The following is a 22,933-nucleotide window of genomic DNA, read 5'->3' on the forward strand; positions in this document are numbered from 1 at the left end:
TGTTACACAAAGAACAGGGGAAATGCCCACTTGGAAATGTCTCTCCTCCCCCCCGCCCCCCCCCCAATATCCCCCCAAGCACTACACCCCCTTTCCTGGGGAAGGCTTGATAAAAATCCTCACCAATTTGCATAGGTGAACACAGATCCAAACCCTTGGATCTTAAGAACAAAGAAAAGCAATCGGGTTCTAAAAAGAAGAATTTTAATTAAAGAAAAAGTAAAAGAATCACCTCTGTAAAATCAGGTTGGTAAATACCTTACAGGGTAATCAGATTCAAAACACAGAGAATCCCTCTAGGCAAAACCTTAAGTTATAAAAAGATACAAAAACAGGAATATACATTCCATTCAGCACAACTTATTTTATCAGCCATTTAAACAAAACAGAATCTAACACATATCTAACTAGATGGCTTACTGACTTTTTACAGGAGTTCTGACCTGCATTCCTGCTCTGGTCCCGGCAAAAGCATCACACAGACAGAGAGAACCCTTTGTCGTCCCCCCACCCCCCGGCGAGGTTCTCTTAGCTTAGGTGCTAGCGAGGTTAGCTTAGCTTCTTAACCCTTTACAGGTGAAAGGGTTTTTCCTCTTGTCAGGAGGACTTTAAAGGTGTTTACTCTTTATATTTATGACAGCAATGTATATATATTTTTAAAGTATAGCAATATACATATTTTGATCCCCTCTCCCCCAACACTCAAGTTTTCCTTAGGGCAAAAAAAAGTTATTTCCATTTGTTTATCATTGCCCTAACCACTTAGCTTGCATATTTTGTCCCACTCCCCCTTCCCATTTATTTGTCACTTTAGATTGCATGCTCATTGTGGCAAGAAGACTGTTTGTGTAGTGCCTAGCGAAGTGGCACCCTGTACCTGATTAGGGGTTTCTGGGCGCTACTGCACTAGAAAAAATGATTACACTTCACTGTTTTAGCTGCTGCACCCAGCTACTGTTGCAGGGTTTGAGGCCTCTACCAACAGAAAAGGTCAGCATTAGAAAAATGTAATGTGAATACATTTTACTTTAATAAAATAATAATAAAAAAAAAGTCAGTTCATGGGTTTAGATGTTAAGTTCTGTTTTTAAAATGTTGTCATGAATTGAATTTAGTCACAACAAATGCAATTGCTGCTGTTAGAGGCATCAATCTCTGCTATTATCATGTTTCCACAGAATTTTACTTTGTTTCCCCATTTTTTCGTAAGGAGGTGTACCAGTTCATATGAAGTGCTCTGTAAATTTTCCTGAGGTCCCTATTACACTCTTTCAAATTCTTTAGGGCAGTGGTTCTCAAACTTTTTTTTTTTTCCTGCGGACCACTTGAAAATTGCTGAGGGTCTTGGTGAACAACTTAATGATCTTTCCAAATGTTGTTTGTACTGTTAGGTAACTATTGTATAGCACTTTGCATAAAAGCGCTATATAAAAAAACCTTAATGTTTTATTTTTCTACAAATAAAAGTGCACAACTCATATTTTTAATATCCGTAGTCTTACCTTTCTAATGTGATTGATGTGTCCTCTCACTGGGGCTGGGGAGGAGTGAAGGGGTCTCCCCTGCAGCTGCAGACCTGGAGCTGGGGAAAGTTGCCTTTTTCTCTGGCTGCTGCAGCCCTGCACATCCCAAATTTCCCCCCCCAACTCCTCTTCTCACCCCACTACCTCCTACTTCCTCTTATCTCAAGGCCACTACCTCACCTTACATGTGAGTCTCCTCCAGAGTCCAGGCACCTAATTAGTGAAGCCACACCTGTGTGGCTCCACTAATTAGGTGGGTGGCCCTTCATTCTCTCATGTGTGGCTGTCCAAGCATGCACCTTAGAGGGAACTATCCCCAGAGCACCTGAATGGAGCTTGTGGACCACAGTTTGAGAATCTCTGCTTTAGGGTTAGTCCATATATACTCTGTAAATCTTAGCTGAAATTTATAGGATTCCTTCTAACTTAAATTGGATTCTGAAATGAAAACTTTGTTCCTGTTTAATTTTTAGATGGTAAGGTTGGATTATTTATATGAAAGGAGATCAATTTGAATAGTTTCAATTAACTGACCTTGGGGTTGATGGTTATTTCTTTTAGTTGTTAAGTAAAAGAGTGGTCTTCAGGGAAGAGAAGGCCAGACCTACAAATCAGATGTCTTTTGGGAAACATTTATATGGATCATCAAAGATTTCATAGTGCTGTATACACATTAATTATTTCAACATGCCTATATGGTAGGTAAATGGTGTTATCCTTGTTTAATAGTTGAAAATACTCAGCCTCTCTACCTCAGTAACTTGCCCAAGTTCTCACAGCATGTCAGTGGCAGATCTGGGATTATTATTCAGGAGTTCCATTTTTGTACTCATCCGTGCTGCTTCTCAGTGATCCAGAAAGTAGTGAATCTAACTAGAGAATAAGCAACCCTGGATTTACTACTTACTCATTGATAGGAAGGGACTGAGAATATGAATAGTGGTTACAAGATGCTTGAATTAAAAATAATAAAGAATAACAGCCTTGGATTTTAAGAAAACAAATGTATGCATATTAAGAAAGATAATGGAGGAGGTGGCAATATGGAATGAGAGAATATATTAAATCCATCAGTGTGGAAGAAAATTGGAGCACTATGAAGGATATGACAAAGATTAACGGGTCTGAAAAATGGAAAGTATCAGGAACAGCTGATGAGCTTTCAAGAAAGGCTGTTCACAGATCAGAAAGTGTAAAATAAATCTCTGCTGGCACTGAACATGGAGAAGTGGGAGGCATCCAAAAAAAAAAGCTGCTCTGCAGGGTAGATAAAAATCAATGATTTTTTTAAATTTAAAAAAAAAATCAATTTTTTTAATAAAATGCTTTTTGAGGAAACTTATCTAAAGATGTATCTTAATTAAAACTATTATAGCTCAAAGATATCTCATTGTGGATTATTAATTCTAATTCTATACTATGAGAATATATTTATGTAATGTTTAAGAAAAGTTTTGTAAATGAGTCCCAATAGTTCATGGATTAGGGATCAAATTTTATGGGGTTCCAGGGGCTTCTGTATAGATTATTTAGGTTAATCTTTCTATCCACCCAATGGAACTCAGTGCTCAGTCTAGAAGATACCATCAGAGATGCTTAGCTTTGCAGTTCTCAAACTGTGGATTTGTCTCCCCAGAGATAACATGCTTGTTAACAGCAAAAATGTTTTTAAATAAATATATAGAGGTGAGAAATAAGACTTCAACCCTGTTTTCCCTCTGCAAATTTGTGTACACAGAGTCAATCCCTTACCTCTCTAAAAGTGCTAAGTTTTAAAAAGTTCAGTGAATAGAAGATTGTTGAGGGCGAAATAGATCTGGACAAAGAGAAGAAGTCTGGAAATGTGAGAAGGGAGGGACAGGCAATAGAAACAAAAGTGAAACTGTTTGAGCAGCATATTCCAGAAGTCTTGAAGTCTTTCCGAGTGTAGCCTTCATTGATTTGAGATCTACCATACCATTCTCTCACTAGAAGGGAAAACCTGTCATGGCAGCAGGCCGTAAAGAGTCCCAGTTTGGGAGTAAGCACCAGTGAAGAAATATGTTTGCTGATGTTCTAAACAAAGCCACACGAATGAACTGGTGGAAGACACTTAAGCACTTGGATTCAGAGACTGTTGAAGTGATGATCTCACTTTTAACAGCAGTAGCTTCTTCTGCCGGTGTAGAAAGTTATTTTCTTCCTTTGGACTAATTCATTCCAAACTGAGAAATCGCTTGGGACCTGAAAAAGCAGTAAAGCTTGTTTTTCTTTTCCTGATTATGAACAAACAGGAAAATGAAGGTGAAGACAACTGAGTTTAGCTGCAGAAGCGAATATTTTAAGTTTCTCATGTTGACCTGGCTGACATAGTCGATTGAATTTGTTTTTTTTTAAAAAAAGTTAACTATTTTAGTTAAAAACAGTTTTAACAAAAACCTGATTTTAAAAAACTTGAACATTTAACTAAATTCAAAAATTCATATGCTTGTTTTGTTAAAATATATGTTTGCTGCTGAAGAAAAAAATCCAGAATATATAACGTTGTTTTAGTTAAATAAAACAATTTAAATGTCTGTCTGGTGATGTTCTCCTCCTAATACAGCATGGCAAGAAAATCCTCCAAATATTAATGATTAACCTGTTGAATTGGAGATTGGGATATAGCTGTAAAACTCGTCTGAAAAGTTTTCAAAATAAGTCACTTAAAAACGTACAGTGTGTACCTTCTAAAAATGAAACCTCCACCTATCTGAACTGTGAAGAATATGTATTAAGATTATAACAGCCAACAAGAATGCACTTTTATGTAGAAATCCATGATTAAATCAAGTCTTCCTGAGTAGTGATTTTAAATTATGATTTAAATCTATTTGATTTAAACCAAATCCACCTTGCTGCTCAGTAAGACATGGTCATGGAAGAAGAGTAAAGACTTAAATAACTTGAAGAAATTTAACCTTGGAGAGAAGATACTAGAAACACTGAGAAATGTGTCTGAATAATATATTCATATTGGAAGAATCTCTAATGTTAGAGCACTAGGATTTGTGTGTACTTACAAATTAATGTAGATGAGTGACAGTTTTATTCAATCTTTCAAATGAAAAAAAGCTTAATTACTGGTGGTGCAAACATTTTCAGTCTATAGAATACCTAGGTGTGTGCTTGAAGGCAGAGCAGAATGTGTGGAGATTTGCTGAGGGGCTCTGAGGGTATGTCTACGCAGCAACTAGACACCTGTGGGTGGTCAGTGCCAATCAACTCAGGATCACGGTTCTTGGGTTCTAAGGCTGTTTGAAGTGTAGACTTCCGGGCTTGGGCTGGAGCCCAAGCTCTGGGAAACCTCGCACCTCGTAGGGTCCTAGAGCCTGGGCTCCAGCCCAAGCCTGCAAGTCTACACTGCAGTAAAACAGTCCCACAGCCCAAGCCTCGTGAGTCAGAGTCTGCTGGCACAGGCCGGCCATGGGTTTTTTTTGCAGTGTAGATGTACCTTGAGAGGAGAAGTCACTTCTTGGAAAGTGAATGATTTGTCTCCTGTCTTGAAGCATGAGGAGTCTCATGGGGGAAGTATATATTTGTTACTTTGCATCTGTTCCATTCACCAACTCCTTTCTGAGAAGTTCTGGTTAAGGAAGGCTAGCATCAATACCAAGAATCCATTATCCAGATTAGTTACTTTTCTTGCAGCTGACTGTATTGAAGCATATATTTAGTTTAAAATTTTCAGCAAGGTGCCTTGTTCCTTGTAGCTTCCTTATTTGTGGTGGTTGGGGAGAGAGATGGGACTGAATGCCTTGTGTTGTTCGAAAGCTATTTTTCTAGCTGATCTTTTACTTAGTGGTATAGGTGGTCTTTGAAGAGAATCCCATTCAGCTCTTGGCTGAAATGATGGTGGCAGTGTTGGTCCTGGAGGCTGAAAGTGTGAGTAAAAGTGGGAAGATGCTTAGATCTGCAACAAATCCATAGATACTCCATCCCCTCACAGAAAAAAATAAGTTGTGTGCTATTTTAACAGGCTATTAGTTCTACAGAGCAAATATTTAATTACTAGAACATGAAAAGAATGATCTGTCTATTTCTATCGGCATTTTTCTCTTTCGTAATTTACAAGTAAAATTATTCTCTCTGAAAGGAAGGCTTTCTATATACAGTAGTGCTATATATTCAGAATATATGTTGTCTATATATCTCAATATTTCTTGAGGGTGTTTGGTCTTTATTTTTCATTTTGCCCAGTACACTGGTTATAGTTGATGTTGGGCTGTTTGCTCAGTGTTAGAGGGTGGATTGCCATTGTGACGGGTTCGGTCACATAGACCCCCTTGGGACTGTCACCTGTTGTGCTGAGACTACCTCTGAGCCCGTCTTCTCTGCCAGTTTGGGCCTCCAGAACCCTGCCTTGTTGAGCAAGATATGCCAGTCTGCTCCAACACAGACCCAGGGTCTGAACCACGCCCCCCAAAAGCTGCAGACTTAACTTAAAACAGCTTAGCAAGTGCTCCTGTCTCTAGCACCCAGATACCCAGCTCCCAATGGGATCCAAACCCCCAAATAACTCTGTTTTACTCTGTATAAAGCATATACAGGGTAAACTCATAAATTGTCCGCCTTCTATAACACTGATAGAGAGGTATGCACAGCTGTTTGCTCCCCCAAGTATTAATTACTTACTCTGGGTTAATTAATAAGCAAAAGTGATTTTATTAAGTATAAAAAGTAGTATTTAAGTGGTTCCAAGTAATAACGGACAGAACAAAGTAAGTTTATCAAGCAAAATAAAAAGAAACACGCAAGTCTAAGCCTAATAAAGTAGGAAACGGAATACAGGTAAATCTCACCCTCAAGATGTCCCAATAAGCTTCTTTCACAGACTAGACTCCTCCTAATCTGGGCCCAATCCTTTTCAGACCAACATTGTGGTTTATGGCTGTGTCCAGCAATCACTCACACCCCCTTAGTTATAATTCTTTGTCCCAGTTTCTTTCGCATCTCTTTGGGGTGGAGAGGCCATCTCTTGAGCCAGCTGAAGACAAAATGGGGAGGCTTACAGGGCATTTTATATTCTCTCTTGTGGGCGGAAACCTCTTCGTTCTTCTGTGCAAAGTCACAGCACCTAGATGGAGTTTGTAGCCACCTGGGCAATTCACATGTCCATGAATGATTCAGCTTTTTGCAGTCAGACGCCATTGTTTGCATATTAGTTTGAACGTTCACAGGAAAGCGCAGATGTGGATTGGCATCTCCCAAAGTCCATTGTCAGTTAAGTGTTTCTTGATAGGATTATTCTCAGTAAGTGCCCATTCTCAAGAAGCTGACCAAATGTGTCACTGAGGCTACTTAGAATCAAACACATTGAGATACAAGTACATAGCCAATATTCATAACTTCAAATACAAAAATGATACACATACAGATAGCATAATCATAACCAGCAAATTACTATAGTCACCTTACTTTCTTTAGACACCTTACTTGACCTCCTTTGTACAAGATTTGGTGCTACTATAGGACCTTGGTTGCAACAGTAATCTACACGATCACAGTTCATGTCAATAACGTCACAGCCATGTTTAATGTCTCAGTGATACGTAAATAGAGAGGGAAGAATAAAAACAAGTAACTCAGTGCTTTCTCAGCTCATGGGATGGAGGTATTGTGTGAGTAACTATACACTATCTTTTATATTGCAGACATTATAAGAAACGTTGTCAAGGTCGGATGCGGAAACATGTTGGTGATCTGTGTCTACAAGCTGGGATGTTGCAAGATTCCTTGGTACATTATCATATGGCTGTGGAATTTCTACGGTCTGTAAATGACTTTTTGTGGCTTGGAGGTAGGCTTAATTGATGCTGATAAAACACAAATGCTTTAAGATTCTGGTATGAAGCAAATGATGGTAGCTTTTTGTAGCCTTCCTGCTGCAATATAAAAAGGCAGCAATTAAATGCTCTTAAAAGACATTTAAAAAAATCCAATAAAATGTGACTTGAAAATCAAGCCAAAATAATTAGGATGTGACTAAGAATGCAAGGAAAATACTGTTTGTTATAGAAAGTGAGAATTTAGCTTATTTGAAATATAAAATATGTGCTTCTGTAGCATAACTAAATTATGCATGACTTGTTTAATAGCTGTTTTTAAAAAGGTGATCTTAGGTGTGGGGAAAAATGTTTCAAATTGTGCCTGTATGAGGCATAGTAAAGATTGGATGAAAAAATGTATGCCCCTGTGGCTGCCAAATCCACATATATTTAACTTACATTGACCATACCTTCACCATACTTTCACCTCATGCAAATCAGTTTTGGCCCCTAGGCTTCACCTCTTTGAAGGCCTCTCTTTTTTGTTGTGGTGCTGTTGCCTTTTCTCCTAGGTGCACAAGTGGTCATTGGACTCTTAGCTGCTGATTCTCATTCCTCTGTACAATCACAGAAGTGTAGGGACCTCAATCCATCATCTAGTCCAGTCCCCTGCTCTCAAGGCAGGACTATGTAATAACAAGACCATTCCTGACAGGTGTTTGTCTAACCTGTTCTTAAAAACCTCCAACGATGGAGATTCCATAACCTCCCTAGGCAATTTGTTCCCGTGTTTAACTACCCTGACAGTTAAGAAGTTTTTCCTAATGTCCAACCTCCATTGCTGCATTTTAAGCCAATTGTTTCTTGTCCTATCCTCAAAGGTTAACAAGAACAATTTTTCACCCTCCTCCTTGTAACAACCTTTTATGTACTTGAAAACTTTTATCATGTACCCCCTCAGTCTTCTCTTCTCCAGACTAAACAAATCCAGTTTTTTTCAATCTTCCCTCCTAGGTCATGCTTTTTGGACCTTTACATCATCCATGTAGAGAAATCATTAGCAGCTCCTGCTGCTCTGCTCTTTGCTTCTCCTTCAGCTCCTCTAAGATACGTATACACTTTGAGCTGGAGGTGTAAATTCTGGTGCAATGCGACGTACCCACGCTAGATCTGATCAAGCGGTTGAGCTAAAAATAGCATAGCTGCAACGGTACAAGTGGCAAAAGGGGCTAGCTACTTCAAGTATTTAGCTATCCAAGATTCTAGGTATGTACTTAGGGTGGCTATCTGTTCACACTGCCGTACCTATAATCTATTTTTAGTGCACTAGCTTGATTGGAGCTAGCATGCGGTATATATCCTTAAGCTGGAATTTGCACCTCCAGCTAAGTGTAGACATACCCCCACAGACACGTCTTTGGGTTATTTTACTTCATGGCTCCCGTCTTGCAAAAGATCTATCAGCTTCAGCCACTCTACTTCCTGTCTTTTTCCTTCCTCTCTTTGAGAAAGGAACAATGGTGCTTAGAATGTTCTGGTCTGGCACGGGAAGGAGCCAGACAACATTTTTACTCCTGAAGTAAAATGGGTGCAGTGGTATATGTGCAGCCATACACCTGTTACACTTGGTGCGTATCATTGACCGTGGCAAGGAGGAGCAGGGCTGGCCACCCCACTGCCCAGACAGGTGTGGCCCATCCTTTATGACAGAGGTTGCTGAAAGCATCATGATGGAGAGATCCATGGGGCCAAAATTGAGAGAGTTGCGTTGTAGCCCCTGTGCATTGACTTTTAGCACTACTGTGGTCCCTCCATCGTGATGGAGGGGCTGGAGAGCCAAGCCTGGCTGGACACACTAAGCAGTGGGGTTGATAGCACTGATCCTCCTTGCCGCTGCTGTGGGGCTGGCTTCTGTACCAGGGCTCCCCTCTGGGGCCCTGCCTGGCTTTGGTCCATTTCCAGCAGGCCATGTTCCTTCTCAGGGATGGGGAATGAGATTGCACCTGGGCTGGACACGCTTGAAGGCAGAGGGACGGAGTGTGGTGTGACCTCGGTAGGCGCAGCGGGGATGGTTTTGCAGGGATTGACAATGGGAAAAATTTCTGTGGGTGCCACTGGCAGAGTGAGGTTTTTGAGGCTCTGTGTATAGGATTATAAATTATAATACTTCATGTCATGTAATGAATTGATTCTGTTAATTAAATATTTATTTATCTTTAATCTCCAGCTGCTCTTGAAGGTTTATGCTCCGCATCAGTTATCTATCACTACCCTGGTGGCACAGGAGGGAAAGCTGGGGCTCGTAGGGCACAAGGTACTTCTCTTCCTGCTGAGGCAGGCAACAGACACAGACCAGGTAAACGGGGCTTCTGTTCTGACTTTTTTTCCCAGATGTTTAGTAATGGCAACCTGTAATCTATAGTCTTTTACCCCATGTGTAATAAGAATTTCACACAAGGGTAAAAATGGTATTTAACTGAACTACATTTTTTTTGTTAAAGATTTATTTTTTATTATAAAAATCCTATGGTTTTGTAGTGATATTAAGAAATGTGCTTACCCAGAGATAGAGAAAGACTTTGTTCAAAATTTCTCTGGTTGTGTGTTAAGACCAGGATTCTACTTAAGATTTGGAAAAAATCATTCAGCATGGAAAAACACAGGCAATTTTCAGAAAATATATAAATGGTGCGAGAGGGATATATGTGTTGATAAGGATAAGAAGGGTAAGTTCAGTATCCAAAGGCTTTTGGTGTTCTTTATTCAAAGACTTGTTTGGAAGACCCTGTCACTTTGTTTAAAACCTTGCATATATACTCTGCCAATAATGCATGTTACTTGTATGAATTATAATACTCTAATATTGAATTGTAATTCATATCAATTTTAAACAAAGCCCATTTAGTAGGTCTTTTATTAAAATGTTGGTTGTAAAATTAAACACCAGTCAGGAAACTGACAACTTGCCATTGTAAGGCTTTTGTATGTTCTTTGTAAATATATTAATTGTATAGCTTTTTATGAAATGGGTTACCTTCCTTGGAGAGAGTGCCTGCTTGCTATTTAGAGTTAAAAAAATAAAACAAAGCAAAATCCCCATTCCCTCCTTTACATAAGAACGGCCGTACTGGGTCAGACCAAAGGTCCATCAAGCCCAATATCCTGTCCTCTGATAGTGGCTAATGGCAGGTGCCCCAAAGGGAATGAATAAACAGGTTTATCATCAAGTGATCCTTGCTCAGTCACCCAATCCGAGCTTCTGGCAAACAGAGGCTAGGGATGCCATTCCTGCCCATCCTGTCTAATAGCTGATCATAAATTCGTTTTTAAATTGTGATCAGAACTAATTCTATCTTGTAAAAATAGCTTTACTTAATCGACATATCAAAAACTAGCAAACCTTTATTTTGCAGTTTCAAAGAATGAATTACAAATTATATGTATTGACATTTCAACTTTACAGTAAAAGAGCATCTTTCAAAAAATTACACCAGGTATTCGTCATTTAAGTAAATAAAGTTTTGTCCAGCTGGTCCCATAACCTGTTAAAATGAGTCTTACAAGTTGGACAAAATGATAGCTCACTCACAAAGCACACAGTTGTGGCTCTCTTTGCTTCTCAACAAAGATTTAATAGTAGATGTTGCAGTGAGGTCTCGTTACTAAAACTTATTTTTACAAAAGTATATTATCATAATTAAGTGATAGTTGTCAGAATAACTGAACAAAATACATTTTGTGATGTATTACTACTTCATTTGTTGTTTTGTAATTTAATAATTTGCAGCGTCTTCCAGTCACTTCTGCAAGTTGTATATTTAATACACTGTTAAATATAAAACTTCTTAAATTTCTTGTTTAAAAGCTTTTCAATAAGCTACTCTCTGCATCAAGTAAAAAACATTTATTCATAGAGACAACTAGTATTTTAATTCAGTCTGTTCCCTTCACTCCATACCTTTCAGGAACACACATCTTAATCTAGAGCGGTTATTTTACAGTCCACAAGATATCATTCACTAGCTCCAGTTATTATCACTGTCATTTTGGGGCCTAAATAGTTGGATTCTAATCTTTGTCGGAACAGGTACTACATCCTGATCCCAAACCATCTCTCCAAAAATATATATGAAGGTCTGATTACAACACAAACTTTGTACCCATTTTTGTATCTATCTCCTGTAAGGTTTTCTGACCGTTGTTTCCTCTTTAATACATACTGTTTGTGCAACTCCTTTCTGTCTGAAGTATCTTACTTTTTCAGTTGCATTTCTGTTTGATTTCTTGCATTTTTAAAGGTGACTAGTAAAATAGCCTTATAGAATTAGATATAGAAAATTAATTCCAGTTTTCTCGTAGCTTTTAAATCTCTAGTTGACCTGTCTGGTCTAGAGGCTGAGAATCAGTTTAAGGAAGTACAAGCTATTGGATAAAGAACACCAATAATTTGGGACTATTAAGCCCTCACTTCACATTTCAATTACCTTCTCCAAGGTCGAGAGCAACAGGATGCTGTATCTATTTAAAAAAAAAAATTATAGTCACTTCTCTCAAATACTATCTCCTTTTACCATATATTTGACATAAATGGTTTGAGTTGTTTTGTGTAAGGCCTATCCAACATCTCATATTAGAATCTCATGGAGTACTTGAGAGGTAGGGAGCGTTTCTTTCTGCTACCCAACCTTGACTGAAGTCTACCACCAACATGCATTCAGTTTCTGAAGAGCCATGCTCTGTGATGGTAGAGTCCATTTAAAAAATCTCAGAAAAATGGGATGATCTTTTTAAAGAAAGTCAGAAGACATGAAAAAAGTATAAGGGTCCTAATGGTAGTAATTGTGTGTTAAATACTCTACAATTATTTAAAAGTGTGCTCCTAGAAGGGCATTACATCTGATAATTTAATAGCCCAATTAGGAAAATATCATGCTGGCAGAGTAAAACAGGATTATTTATATTCAAGCACTTAGAGGGAGACTGTTTTATGGAAGCTTGCTAACAAAAAAAAAAAAAAAAAAAGGGGGTGGGGGACTAAAAATTAAGATCTACTAGGAGATGACTCTAAAATATCAAGAAAAATTCAAGAAAAATATGAATTGCTTTTGGTTTGGTCTTAGAACTAATAACTTTTTTCTGAATTCTTTTTTTATAAAGAACATTTAATATAGGTACAGGATATGGTAAATATGTTGTAATGAAGCGACAATTGATGTGCTATGACTTCATTCAAGTTTTAAACAGGAATGTCTGCTGGACTTTAATAATTTTCCTGTAATTCTGCTCATGACTGATAGCTGTAAAATATATTGCAGTAGCTTACTTTATGTTGGCTATATTCTTAAGGCTGAAAAAAAATCATTCTTTTTTCCCTCCTCCTAGGGGCACAAGAAGTTCTCATTGACCCAGGTACTTTATCTTTTTGCTTGTTTTCTGACAGTAAGCTTTTTTTTTTTTTTTGGTTTGTTATTACTTGTTTTGCATCTGTGTGGATGATTACAGCTAAATTTTCAAAATTGTTTCTGACTTTGTGCCTCAGTTTTTGGTATCAGTTTGATAAAGCGTGGGCCTGATTTGACTCTTAGTTTTGTGGATGCTCAGGACTTCTGAAAATCAGGCCCAAGATATATCAAGTCACTTATCCAAAACTTGATAGGCATTTTTAAAAATATGAACCTGTGACTTTGTCATGATCATATGGATTTTGGAGAACACTGTCTAAATAACATCAGAATGGCTAGAAATCTGGCCTAACTTTCTCTTTCCATGTACTTACAAGAACTCATTGATTCCCCCCCCCCCCCCCCCCCCAGTTACATTTTAGTAATGCTGTGAGGTAGCGGTTTAATGCCGTTTTCTAGAGCAGTAATGTTGACTTTACTCTGTTCTCAATACAGTGTCTTCCTAGCATTCTTAGTCCTGTGGGTTTTTATTTCTGTTTCAATAATTACTTTGCTCAAATTCTGAAGCAGCATTCGGTTTACCACCAACAGGCTGTTGATGACAAAAGAGGATTTACAAATTGTAGCTTGTTTGTTAAACCAAAATTATGTGATTTGGGATTCATTTATTTAGTCTATTCGCAAGGTGTCACTTGAGACATCTGAGTATCAGACAATAAAAACCAAATAGAATGCATTAAGACATAAATACAGTACTCATCTGGACACTATCAAAGCATCTGGCACTATGACAAAACCAATAGCTGTGGTGCAAGCCACCCAACCCATTTCAGTGGGATCTATTCCCATTTAGCAATATGAATAGAAGAACAAAAAATGAACAGGTACAAGAGTGGGTATGCGGCAAATATGGTTCAGAATAGGCCAGCTGAAGAAATGAGACTTGCAGCACACCCTAAAGGCAGCTTGTTACATAAGCACTAATGAAAAATACTTCTACCCTGGTGCTCTGTAGCAGGAGTGGTTGAGCACTTGGCAACAAAAAGTTCACTTGCTTCTTTGAAATATATTTAATTATAATTTCATAATTTTCCTTGCCCCCAGTTAATGTAACATGAAACACCTTACCAATGTATTTCAGTTTTTCTTATGCAAATATGTTTTTTCTGGGAACAATTGTTTTAAAATGAAGATATCCAAAATAAGCTGAAAAAGGGCTGTTTATATAGAAATGACAGTTGGAATGTTCCTTTGTTTTAAAACTAGTACAGATTATAAAGACTGTCTGTTACTTTCTTCAAAAATAAACACATGATACAGTGAAACTGCCAAATGGGTCACCTTAAATTGAAACGACCATTTCAAATAGTTTCAGTCACTGTTTAAAGTTTTATTTTTAAGTGAAGATCACTCTTCTCCATTTTCTTGACAGCTGTTCATAGCTCAGTTGCTTAGAATTAAATGAAAAATTGTCCAGTAGTTTTCATATGAACAGTATTGTATTTGTTCCCATATGAGGTTAGCGCTGCTCTGTAGATGTCTAAACAGTATTCACTTTTTGGTTTAGGGATTCTTCAGTAGCTTTTATTACTAAATAAGCTTTCTCACAAAGGGAATTGATGTAAGAATGTAAGATCCCAATTTTCTCCTCCAGTTCTGCAGTTGGAGGGGAGCCTGTGCCCATGGATTAAGCTTGGAGGCATAAAAGGGGAGAGTGCCAACACTGCTTTTTTTCCTCATGGCTTGTGGAAGCCGGGTTGTTTGCAGTAACTTAAGCTGTAGAACTTCTTATGGAGGATCCTACGTGTTCAATTCCACCTCTGTTACTCTGTTTTGTGAAAGTGTAAATTTGACTGGAATGAAGGAAAGCAGTGTGTGATCTCTTTTGAGAGAAGAACATAAGAATGGCTATACTGGATCAGAACAAAGGTCCATCTAGCCCCGTATCTTGTCTTCCAACAGTGGCCAATGCCAGGTGCTTCAGAGGGAATGAACAGAACAGGTAATCATCGAGTGATCCATCCCCTGTTGCCCATTCCCAGTTTCTGGCAAACAGAGACTAGGGACACCATCCCTGTCCATCCTGGCTAATAGCCTTTGATAGACCTGTCCTCCATGAATTATCTCGTTCTTTTTTGAACTCTGTTAGACTTGGGCTTCACAACATCTTCTGGCAAAGAGATCCACAGGTTGACTGTGCGTTGTGTGAAGAAATACTTCCTTTTCTTTTGTTTTAAACTTGCTTCCTGTTAATTTCATTTGGTGACCCCTAGTTCATGTGTTACGAGAAGGAGTAAATAACACTTCCTTATTTACTTTCTCCACACCAGTCATAATTTTATAGACCTCTATCATATCCCCCCCCTTAGTAGTCTCTTTTCCAAGCTGAAAAGTCCCAGTCTTATTAATCTCTCCTCATATGGAAGCTGTTTCATACGCCTAATTATTTTTGTTGCCCTTTTCTATACTTAAACCGAATAAAGGCAGGTAGAATCTCATTATATCTTCTTGAAATGAATGACTTTGCCAGATGACTTAGGTAAAGTGGGTGCATTGTCAGGAACATAAGATATGCTGCAATGGATCAGACCAATTGTTGGTCTCGTATCCTGTCACTGCTAGTGGTCAATGCTTTATTTATGATTTAGGGGAAAGCAAAAATTCTCTATAATGCATCTAAATAGTTATATGTAGTGTTTACCCTTGTAGAACAAGATTTTATTATTCTTTCTTTATATACATATATAAAAATAGAGACAGAGAGAGGCAAGATAAAATTTAATATTACTTAAAACTCTAGTCCTTTAAAAATGTATCTAATTATAGATTACTGGAAGAGAATGTGAGATTTTTCTTACAGTTCTGAATTTATTTCTTAATTTTGAAGTAGGACATATAATCCCATCAAGATTGCCTTCTGTGTCTCAGGTTTTTTTGAAAGTGAGCTCCTGAACCTCCTTCAGTTCATCAACTTGAAGAAATTTCAGAGATCCTAGAGATTGTCAGCCATTCTGTTATAAACACTACTGTATTCTGGCAGTATTTTGTGTTGGTTCATTCTTTATATTCCTAATCCTTTTCTGTTTCAATATCTCTATTGGCTTTAAGGCTTTATTATCTTCATAACTTCATTCATAACCATCTGCGGCTGCATCTAGTAAAAGGGCTTTATTTTTTATTTCAGGTAATTTGGAATCTATATTTCCCTATTTTCTTATCAAAGCAGTCTTTTATTCAGAACATGATTCTTGGCTCATTCTTTAACAGCACAAATTAAACCATTGAATACAAATTGTAGAATCACAGTTATAACACAAGGAGAGAAGAATCTGACCAAATAGCTGAAGACGGAGCAGAGCTTTTAAAAAAGTATTATTTTTGTGCTCCCCATGTGGTTTCTTTTAAATTTCGTGTCAGTTCAGGCTAGCCTGACAGTGACTTGAAATCTACTGCTCACTTTTTTTTCCTCAGTTACTACCATAAAAGTCCGGATAAAGACTGTTTTAGCTTTAACAGCTCTATTTTTACAATATTGATTTTCCCCAAGTATATAGAATCATAGAAATATAGGAACCTTAATAGGTCATCTAGTCCAGTCCCCTGGATTGATGCAGGACTAAGTATTATCTTCTAGACCATCCCTGACAGCTGTTTGTCTAACCTGTTCTTAAAAACATCCAGTGACAGAGATTCTACAGGTAATTTGTTCCTCTGGTTAACTACCCGACAGTTAAGTTTTTCCTACTATCTAACCTAAATCTCCCTTGCTGAAATTTAAGCCCACTGCTTCTTGTCCTAGCCTCAGAAGTTAAGAAAAACAATTTTTCTTTCTCCTTCTTGTAACAAACTTTTACAAACTTGATAACTGTTATGTCCCCTCTGTCTTCTCTTTTCCCGACTAAACAAATCCAAATTTTTCAATCTTTCCTCATAGATCGTGTTTTCTAGACCGTTAATCATTTTTGTTGCTCTCCTCTGTACTTTCTCCAATTTGTCCTGAAATGTGGTGCCCAAAACTGTACTCCAGTTGAGACCTTATCAGTGCGGAGTAGAGTGGAAGAATTACTTCTTGTGTCTTGCTTACAACACTCCTGCTAATACATCCCAGAATATTTGCTTTTTTTTGCAACAGTACTGTATTGTTGAATCATATTTAGTTTGTGATCCACTATAACCCTCAGATCCTTTTCTGCAGTACTCCTTCCTAGGCAATCATTTCTCATTTTGTATTTGCTTGATTGACAGTTGATTAATCCTTCCTAGGTTGTAATACTTTTGCATTTGTACTTATTGAATTTCATCCTCCAAAGCGCTTGCAACCTCTCACAGCTTGGTACCGTCTGAAAACTTTATAAGTATACTCTGTATATCCTTATCCAAATCATTCATGAAGGTATTGAACAGAAACAGACCCAGGACAGATCCTTGTGGGACCCCATTCGATATGCGCTTCCAGCTGATTTTTGAGCCATTAATGACTACTCTGAGTATGGTTTTCCAGCCGACTGTGCACCCACCTTATAGTAGGTTCGTCTAGACTATACTTCTCTAGTTTGTGTATCAAAAGCCTTACTTAAGTTGAGATATGACAGCTACTGCTCCTTATCTCTACTGGAAATAACTTGCCTAATGCATCCCAAGACTGCATTAGCTTTTTTCACGGCCACATCACATTGGCGGCTTGTAGTCATCCTGTGATCAACCAATACTCCAAGGTCCTTCTCCTCCTGATACCTGATATCACCACTGTCTGATACTAAGATTCAAAAATTTAAGACCTCTACTGGCTGGAGGACTAAACCAGTTAGTCAGAGGTAGATATGGTGGGCCTCCACCAGTGATGTGCCTGGTGAGAAGCCCATTGCCCCACGTCTGATTGTTGGCAAGGGATAGGGTGCTAGGAATTCTATTAATGGTGCCCTTGGGTTTTATTTTTTGGAAGGGAGGAAGGAGTCTTTTCTCACACTCCAGGACCTTGAGACTATTCTCCATGTTGTTAGTGCTGCAGAGTGTTGCTGGTGCTGCAGAATTGTTAGTGTTATTCTTGAAGCCTCCAGTGTTAGCTGCACTGTCAGAGAGGGCAGCATGTTGATTTAGCAAATCTCAATATTATTTGTAAAGAAAGTCTACAGGCTCATTTGGTGGTAAAGATGCTTGGCCAAGTTTACTGTCAGCAAAGCACAGTACTAGTGCCCTGTCCAGTTGGTCACAGGGACACTAACAGAGGTTTTCCTATGACAGGGTAAAGGCTCAGTCGGCATAACAGGATGCTGTCCCCTCGGCTGATACAAAGGTGCCCCCTTTATACATTGATACAAACAAGTTAAGTGTTAACTAGCAAAATCAGGAGTGTACCGCCTTTATACCTTGTACCTTCTAGTTAGAACAAAACATCCTCATCCATTATCCTGTCATCACATTCTTATCTTATGAGGGGTCAGTGTTTTCCTGTACAATCTCTTGGGAATTTGTTTACACAGTTGCTTGAGAACTGTAGGTGTTTCTGTACCATTCTCTCTGGTAAGGAATGTGCTTACTTAGTTAGCCAATACCTGGTGTGTTACTATAATGCCTAGGCCTACTCTGGTTCATACTCTTAGTTATGTCTAGGGCTCCAGCAAGACTGACTTACACTCTACTCCTCCATCTTCTTGAGATTTGCAAAAATGGGGAGGGGAAGAAAAAGGTTTATCTTCTCATCTCTCTCCCAGCATCTATTCTGGGGAGGATCTGCTGTTTGAATAACTTTGGTATCTATTTTCTGGTAGCTTTCCTCAGTAGTGTTATGAAACCGACATGGTCCAAGGCTGCCTTGCTTTTTTTGTCCTCCGGTATCTGAAGTGTTTTTAGTGAAAATGACCAGTCATCTTAATTTTTGCTCTGCTGCTGTGTGGGAAAACTTTTAGCAGCAGAGAAATATTGGATTTGTCTGCCTACAGATTCAGACAGATGAAACTGTATCACTTATTTTTCAAATGTGAGTGAAATTTAATCTTTGCAACAGTAAGATAATTCTGCTAAAATTGATAGTTTAGGTCTTCTCCGCTCACTAGGGAAAACGTCTTTCTCTCACCTAATGAGTGGATTTTTCAAACACTGATCATCTATATCAAAATAGTTCTCTCATGACACATCCCTTCAGTATAATTTTGCACAATATTTTGATATTTTATTGGTAGAATAAGTTGGAGTATAGGCCTGTGAATATTAATATCTTATCAAAATGAATCATACTCTGAAAACTTGATGTACAATATTAACTAATTCATCAGTTCTCACATGTTTATCTACGATTGTCCACTGGTTACTAATGGGGGATGCAAAGTAATCATTAGTCCTATCATTATTTGTAATGGATGGTTTTTCTGTCACCTCAAACTTTTGATGTCCATCTTTGGTCAGGTATGCAATAATATCCAGAGTGAAACATACATAGATCCAGTATTGACTCTTAATGGTGAAGGAATTGTTACATGGGGGCCAGTAATTCATAAATGAAACATACATGATGTGTAGAATGTATAGCAATAAAATTATTATTTTACCTGGAAATGAAATACCATCGTTATATTAGATCTTCAGAATTCTGAACAACTTATTAAAAACTTAACACAATTTGTTTGATGTTCAGGATGGTTTCACATTGAGACTGTATACTGGATTTTGTGTGAGGGTCTGTTCCCCATTCCAGCTTGTTAACATTTTCTTCTGGTTTTAGGCTGTTACATAAACACAGTAATTGGAATATTTGACTTGAAAAATACTCGAATGTTGTTTTATATTATGCCTATAAACATCATTGGAACCAAAATTTAGTCCACTGCTAAATTTTAAGAGTGCTTACACCTGGATCACTATTGATTATTCAATGTTTATATTGTATGTATGATATATCATGCAAATTTATATAAATAAGTTAGAATTCTGTTTTCTAAACTGACAATTGTGAAGACAACCTGTTAAAAAGGACTTTACAGAAATTGTTTTTTCAGCTTTTAGATTTTCAAAATAGTAAATCTGTACCGCTTCTTATCACTGACTTCTGTATAAAATGACATTTCTAATTGACTTGGAGCTGTAAAACATTTATAAAACTCTCCAGAGCTATATGTTCCTATTTGATAAATACATATAGTATCATATATACTAGTATCATGTTGCATGAAAAAACCAAAATGTTATAAATACGTGCTAAATGGATTTGTACAGTAAAATTCTGTTGTAGTTAAAGATATAACTTCTAAAATACAAACTTTGAAAATTGCTCAATATTCCAGTTATAATAATGATAGTTTCATTATTAAGGTCCATAGTTTACTCTAAATAATAGGAAGAGCTTCTTTGAATTCTTAGCAAGGGCAGTGGTTATTGTTTGTTAGTATTATTTGTATTGCAGGAGCCTCCAAAGGACCCAGTCAGGTTTCGGGCCCTATTGTGCTAGACTCTTAAACCCATGGGATATATGGTCCCTTTCCTTGAAGAGCTTGCAACTTAAAAAGACAAAACACAAATGGACAAGGATAAACATACAAGCAAAGGAATTAGGGTGGTATGGGCACAATATCTCATTGCTTAAATTTCCCCTTCTTTGTCACAATCCCTTTATTTTAATTTTTGGGAAAGAGATGAAGCGAAGGGGAATAACAGGTGTTAGTGATTAAACAGGCTTGGAGGGAGGCCAGAGAGTTGGAGGGGGCTGGTTGCAATATGTGCTTGGTTAGGGAGCCCTCAGGATGTGAGCTTGCTTCCTGTATCCTTGGTATGACAGGCTCAGATTTGATGTCCTTTAGGAGGTGCTGCAAGGCTTATTTGTTTTCCTATGGTTTTCTGAGGTTGGGTATATGAAAGAGAGAAGTTCATTTAAAAGGATTTCCAAGTGTTTTGATAGTGATTCTGTCTGGTAGATTTTATGAAATTTGTTATGTAAAATTGTTTTGCACTAAACTTTTAAAAATATAAAATTTAAAATAAAACATAAACCATACAAATGGAAAGCTTCTCAAAGTTAAATTGTATCATTTTGAATGGGCTATAGTTATTTAATTCTTGAAGTTAAACCCCCCCCCCCCCTTTTTTAACAAAGTCTGAACATCCAGGTAGGTATAGGAGACCATAAATTCATATATTGAATGTTCTTTCATAACCAGATAGCTATATCTCCTGTTTGCATTTTTTATGAGTGAATTAATTTTTTAGTTCATTTTAGTAAGGCATAATATTCTCCAGTCATTTGTCACTCAGCCAGGATATGGCTTCTTTATTTATTCATTATGTACACTTCACTGAAACCTATTTTGTATTTTAGCATATTAGATATGTTTAGTATTAACTAGAAGCTTCCTGATCATTCCTTACTCTGTTCTACTGTAGGTGCCCTCACTTCAAATGGTATAAATGCAGATACCAGTGCTGAAATAGGACGTGCCAAGAACTGTCTTGGCCCTGAAGACATCATAGATAAATATAAAGAGGCCATTTCTTACTACAGCAAGGTAACCTTATGTGCATTATGAAAAATTACCATACATGCATCAATTCCAGTGTACTGTCAATGCATTTTTAGTTGGTGTTAAAGATCACCTGCCTTAAAGTACATATAAATGTTGGCACATTCTTTTCATTTGTGTAAGGGTACAATAATAATGTAAGAAACATGAGTAACTTACAACAGTACAGCACACAGAGGGAATACAGAGTCTGCTTTCTGATAGAGGATCTGGCCATTTCAGAATTCTGGTTAAGCCTTCACACTATAAGGGACCAACCTCAAACTATGGGCATGGCTACACTAGAAACTTCAAAGTGCTGCTGAGGGAGCACTTTGAAGTGCAAGTGTGATCACGCGCGAATGCTGGGAGAGAGCTGGTAATCTGCCTCCACGAGGGGATTAGCTCAGAGCGCTGGGAGCCTCAGACTTGCTGCGCTCAAAGGGGTGATCTTTCACACCCCTGAGCCAGCAAGTTAGAGCGCTATAAAATGTAAGTGTAGACAAGCCCTATGGTGTTCTGTTGAGTTGTACTATGTACTGTACCACCTGTGCCTTCAGACTGTAAGGTCTGTAGATTACGTTCATACGCCCCTCTAAAAATATATACTAATTAAAGTGCTTTTATTAATGCTAGTTATTTTGGGGAGGTTTTCTGTTAATTGGTGGGCACAGTTACACTTTTGAATATTCATGCATATAGTTCTATCATTGACATTGTCAAGGTTCCTTCCCCACTCTGAACTCTAGGGTACAGATGTGGGGATCTGCATGAAAAACCCCTTAAGCTTATTTTTACCAGCTTAGGTTAAAACTTCCCCAAGGTACAAACTATTTTACCTTTTGTCCCTGGACCTTATTGCTGCCACCACGAAGCGTCTAACAAATATAACAGGGAAAGAGTCCACTTGGAAATGTCTTTCCCCCCAAAATCCCCCCAAGCCCTACACCCTCTTTCCTGGGGAAGGCTTGATAAAAAATCCTCACCAATTTGCATAGGTGAACACAGACCCAAACCTTTGGATCTTAAGAACAATGAAAAAGCAATCAGGTTCTTAGAAGAAGAATTTTAATTAAAGAAAAAGTAAAAGAATCACCTCTGTAAAATCAGGATGGTAAATACCTTACAGGGTAATCAGATTGAAAACATAGAGAATCCCTCTAGGCTAAACCTTAAGTTACAAAAAGATACAAAAACAGGAATATACATTCCATTCAGCACAGCTTATTTTATCAGCCATTTAAACAAAACAGAATCTAATGCGTATCTAACTAGATTGCTTACTGACGTTTTTTACAGGAGTTCTGACCTGCATTCCTGCTCTGGTCCCGGCAAAAACAACACAGACACTGAGAGAACCCTTTGTCTCCTCCTCCCCTCCCCTCCCCTCCTGGTCTGAAAGTATCTTGTCTCCTCATTGGTCATTTTGGTCAGGTGCCAGCGAGGTTTTCTTAGCTTCTTAACCCTTTACAGGTGAAAGGGTTTTTCCTCTGACAAGGAGGGATTTAAAGGTGTTTACCCTTCCCTTTATATTTATGACAGACACGTTACTGTGTAAGCTGACTAACATACTACATGTATGCTGGAGCAATCTCTGAGAGGTGTCTTGAGTTTATTGAAGGGGTTGCAAGTAATGGTACCTTTCCTGGAATCAAATATTTAGAACATTAGTCTCAGGAGCGTGTGAAGGAGGAGGCGGGGAAGACCTGAAGAAATAGGAAAGGCAAATATTCTTT

The 22,933-nt window shown here is 38.0% G+C and overlaps 1 protein-coding gene and 1 long non-coding RNA gene across 9 annotated transcripts in view; one reads left to right on the forward strand and one right to left on the reverse strand.

The window, feature by feature from the left end:
- The window catches only part of TRAPPC9 (trafficking protein particle complex subunit 9), an 806,968-nt gene that overhangs the window by 17,583 nt on the left and 766,452 nt on the right, over nucleotides 1-22,933 (forward strand). For all 8 annotated transcript variants that reach the window (XM_037891970.2, XM_043539048.1, XM_043539044.1 and 5 more), the window contains exons 3-6: nucleotides 7,196-7,341; nucleotides 9,537-9,665; nucleotides 12,692-12,718; nucleotides 21,082-21,203. In XM_037891970.2, coding sequence (XP_037747898.1) covers nucleotides 7,196-7,341; nucleotides 9,537-9,665; nucleotides 12,692-12,718; nucleotides 21,082-21,203 — 424 coding nt within the window. The remainder of the gene's footprint in view (nucleotides 1-7,195; nucleotides 7,342-9,536; nucleotides 9,666-12,691; nucleotides 12,719-21,081; nucleotides 21,204-22,933) is intronic.
- LOC122464385 lies at nucleotides 536-22,785 on the reverse strand. The gene is made up of 3 exons (XR_006288343.1): nucleotides 22,693-22,785; nucleotides 9,313-9,317; nucleotides 536-593 (listed from the first exon to the last, which is right to left on the reverse strand). It is a non-coding gene; the product is annotated as an uncharacterized LOC122464385 (long non-coding RNA).

The sequence above is a fragment of the Chelonia mydas genome, chromosome 2, assembly GCF_015237465.2.
Source record: "Chelonia mydas isolate rCheMyd1 chromosome 2, rCheMyd1.pri.v2, whole genome shotgun sequence".
Taxonomy (NCBI): Eukaryota; Metazoa; Chordata; order Testudines; family Cheloniidae; genus Chelonia; species Chelonia mydas.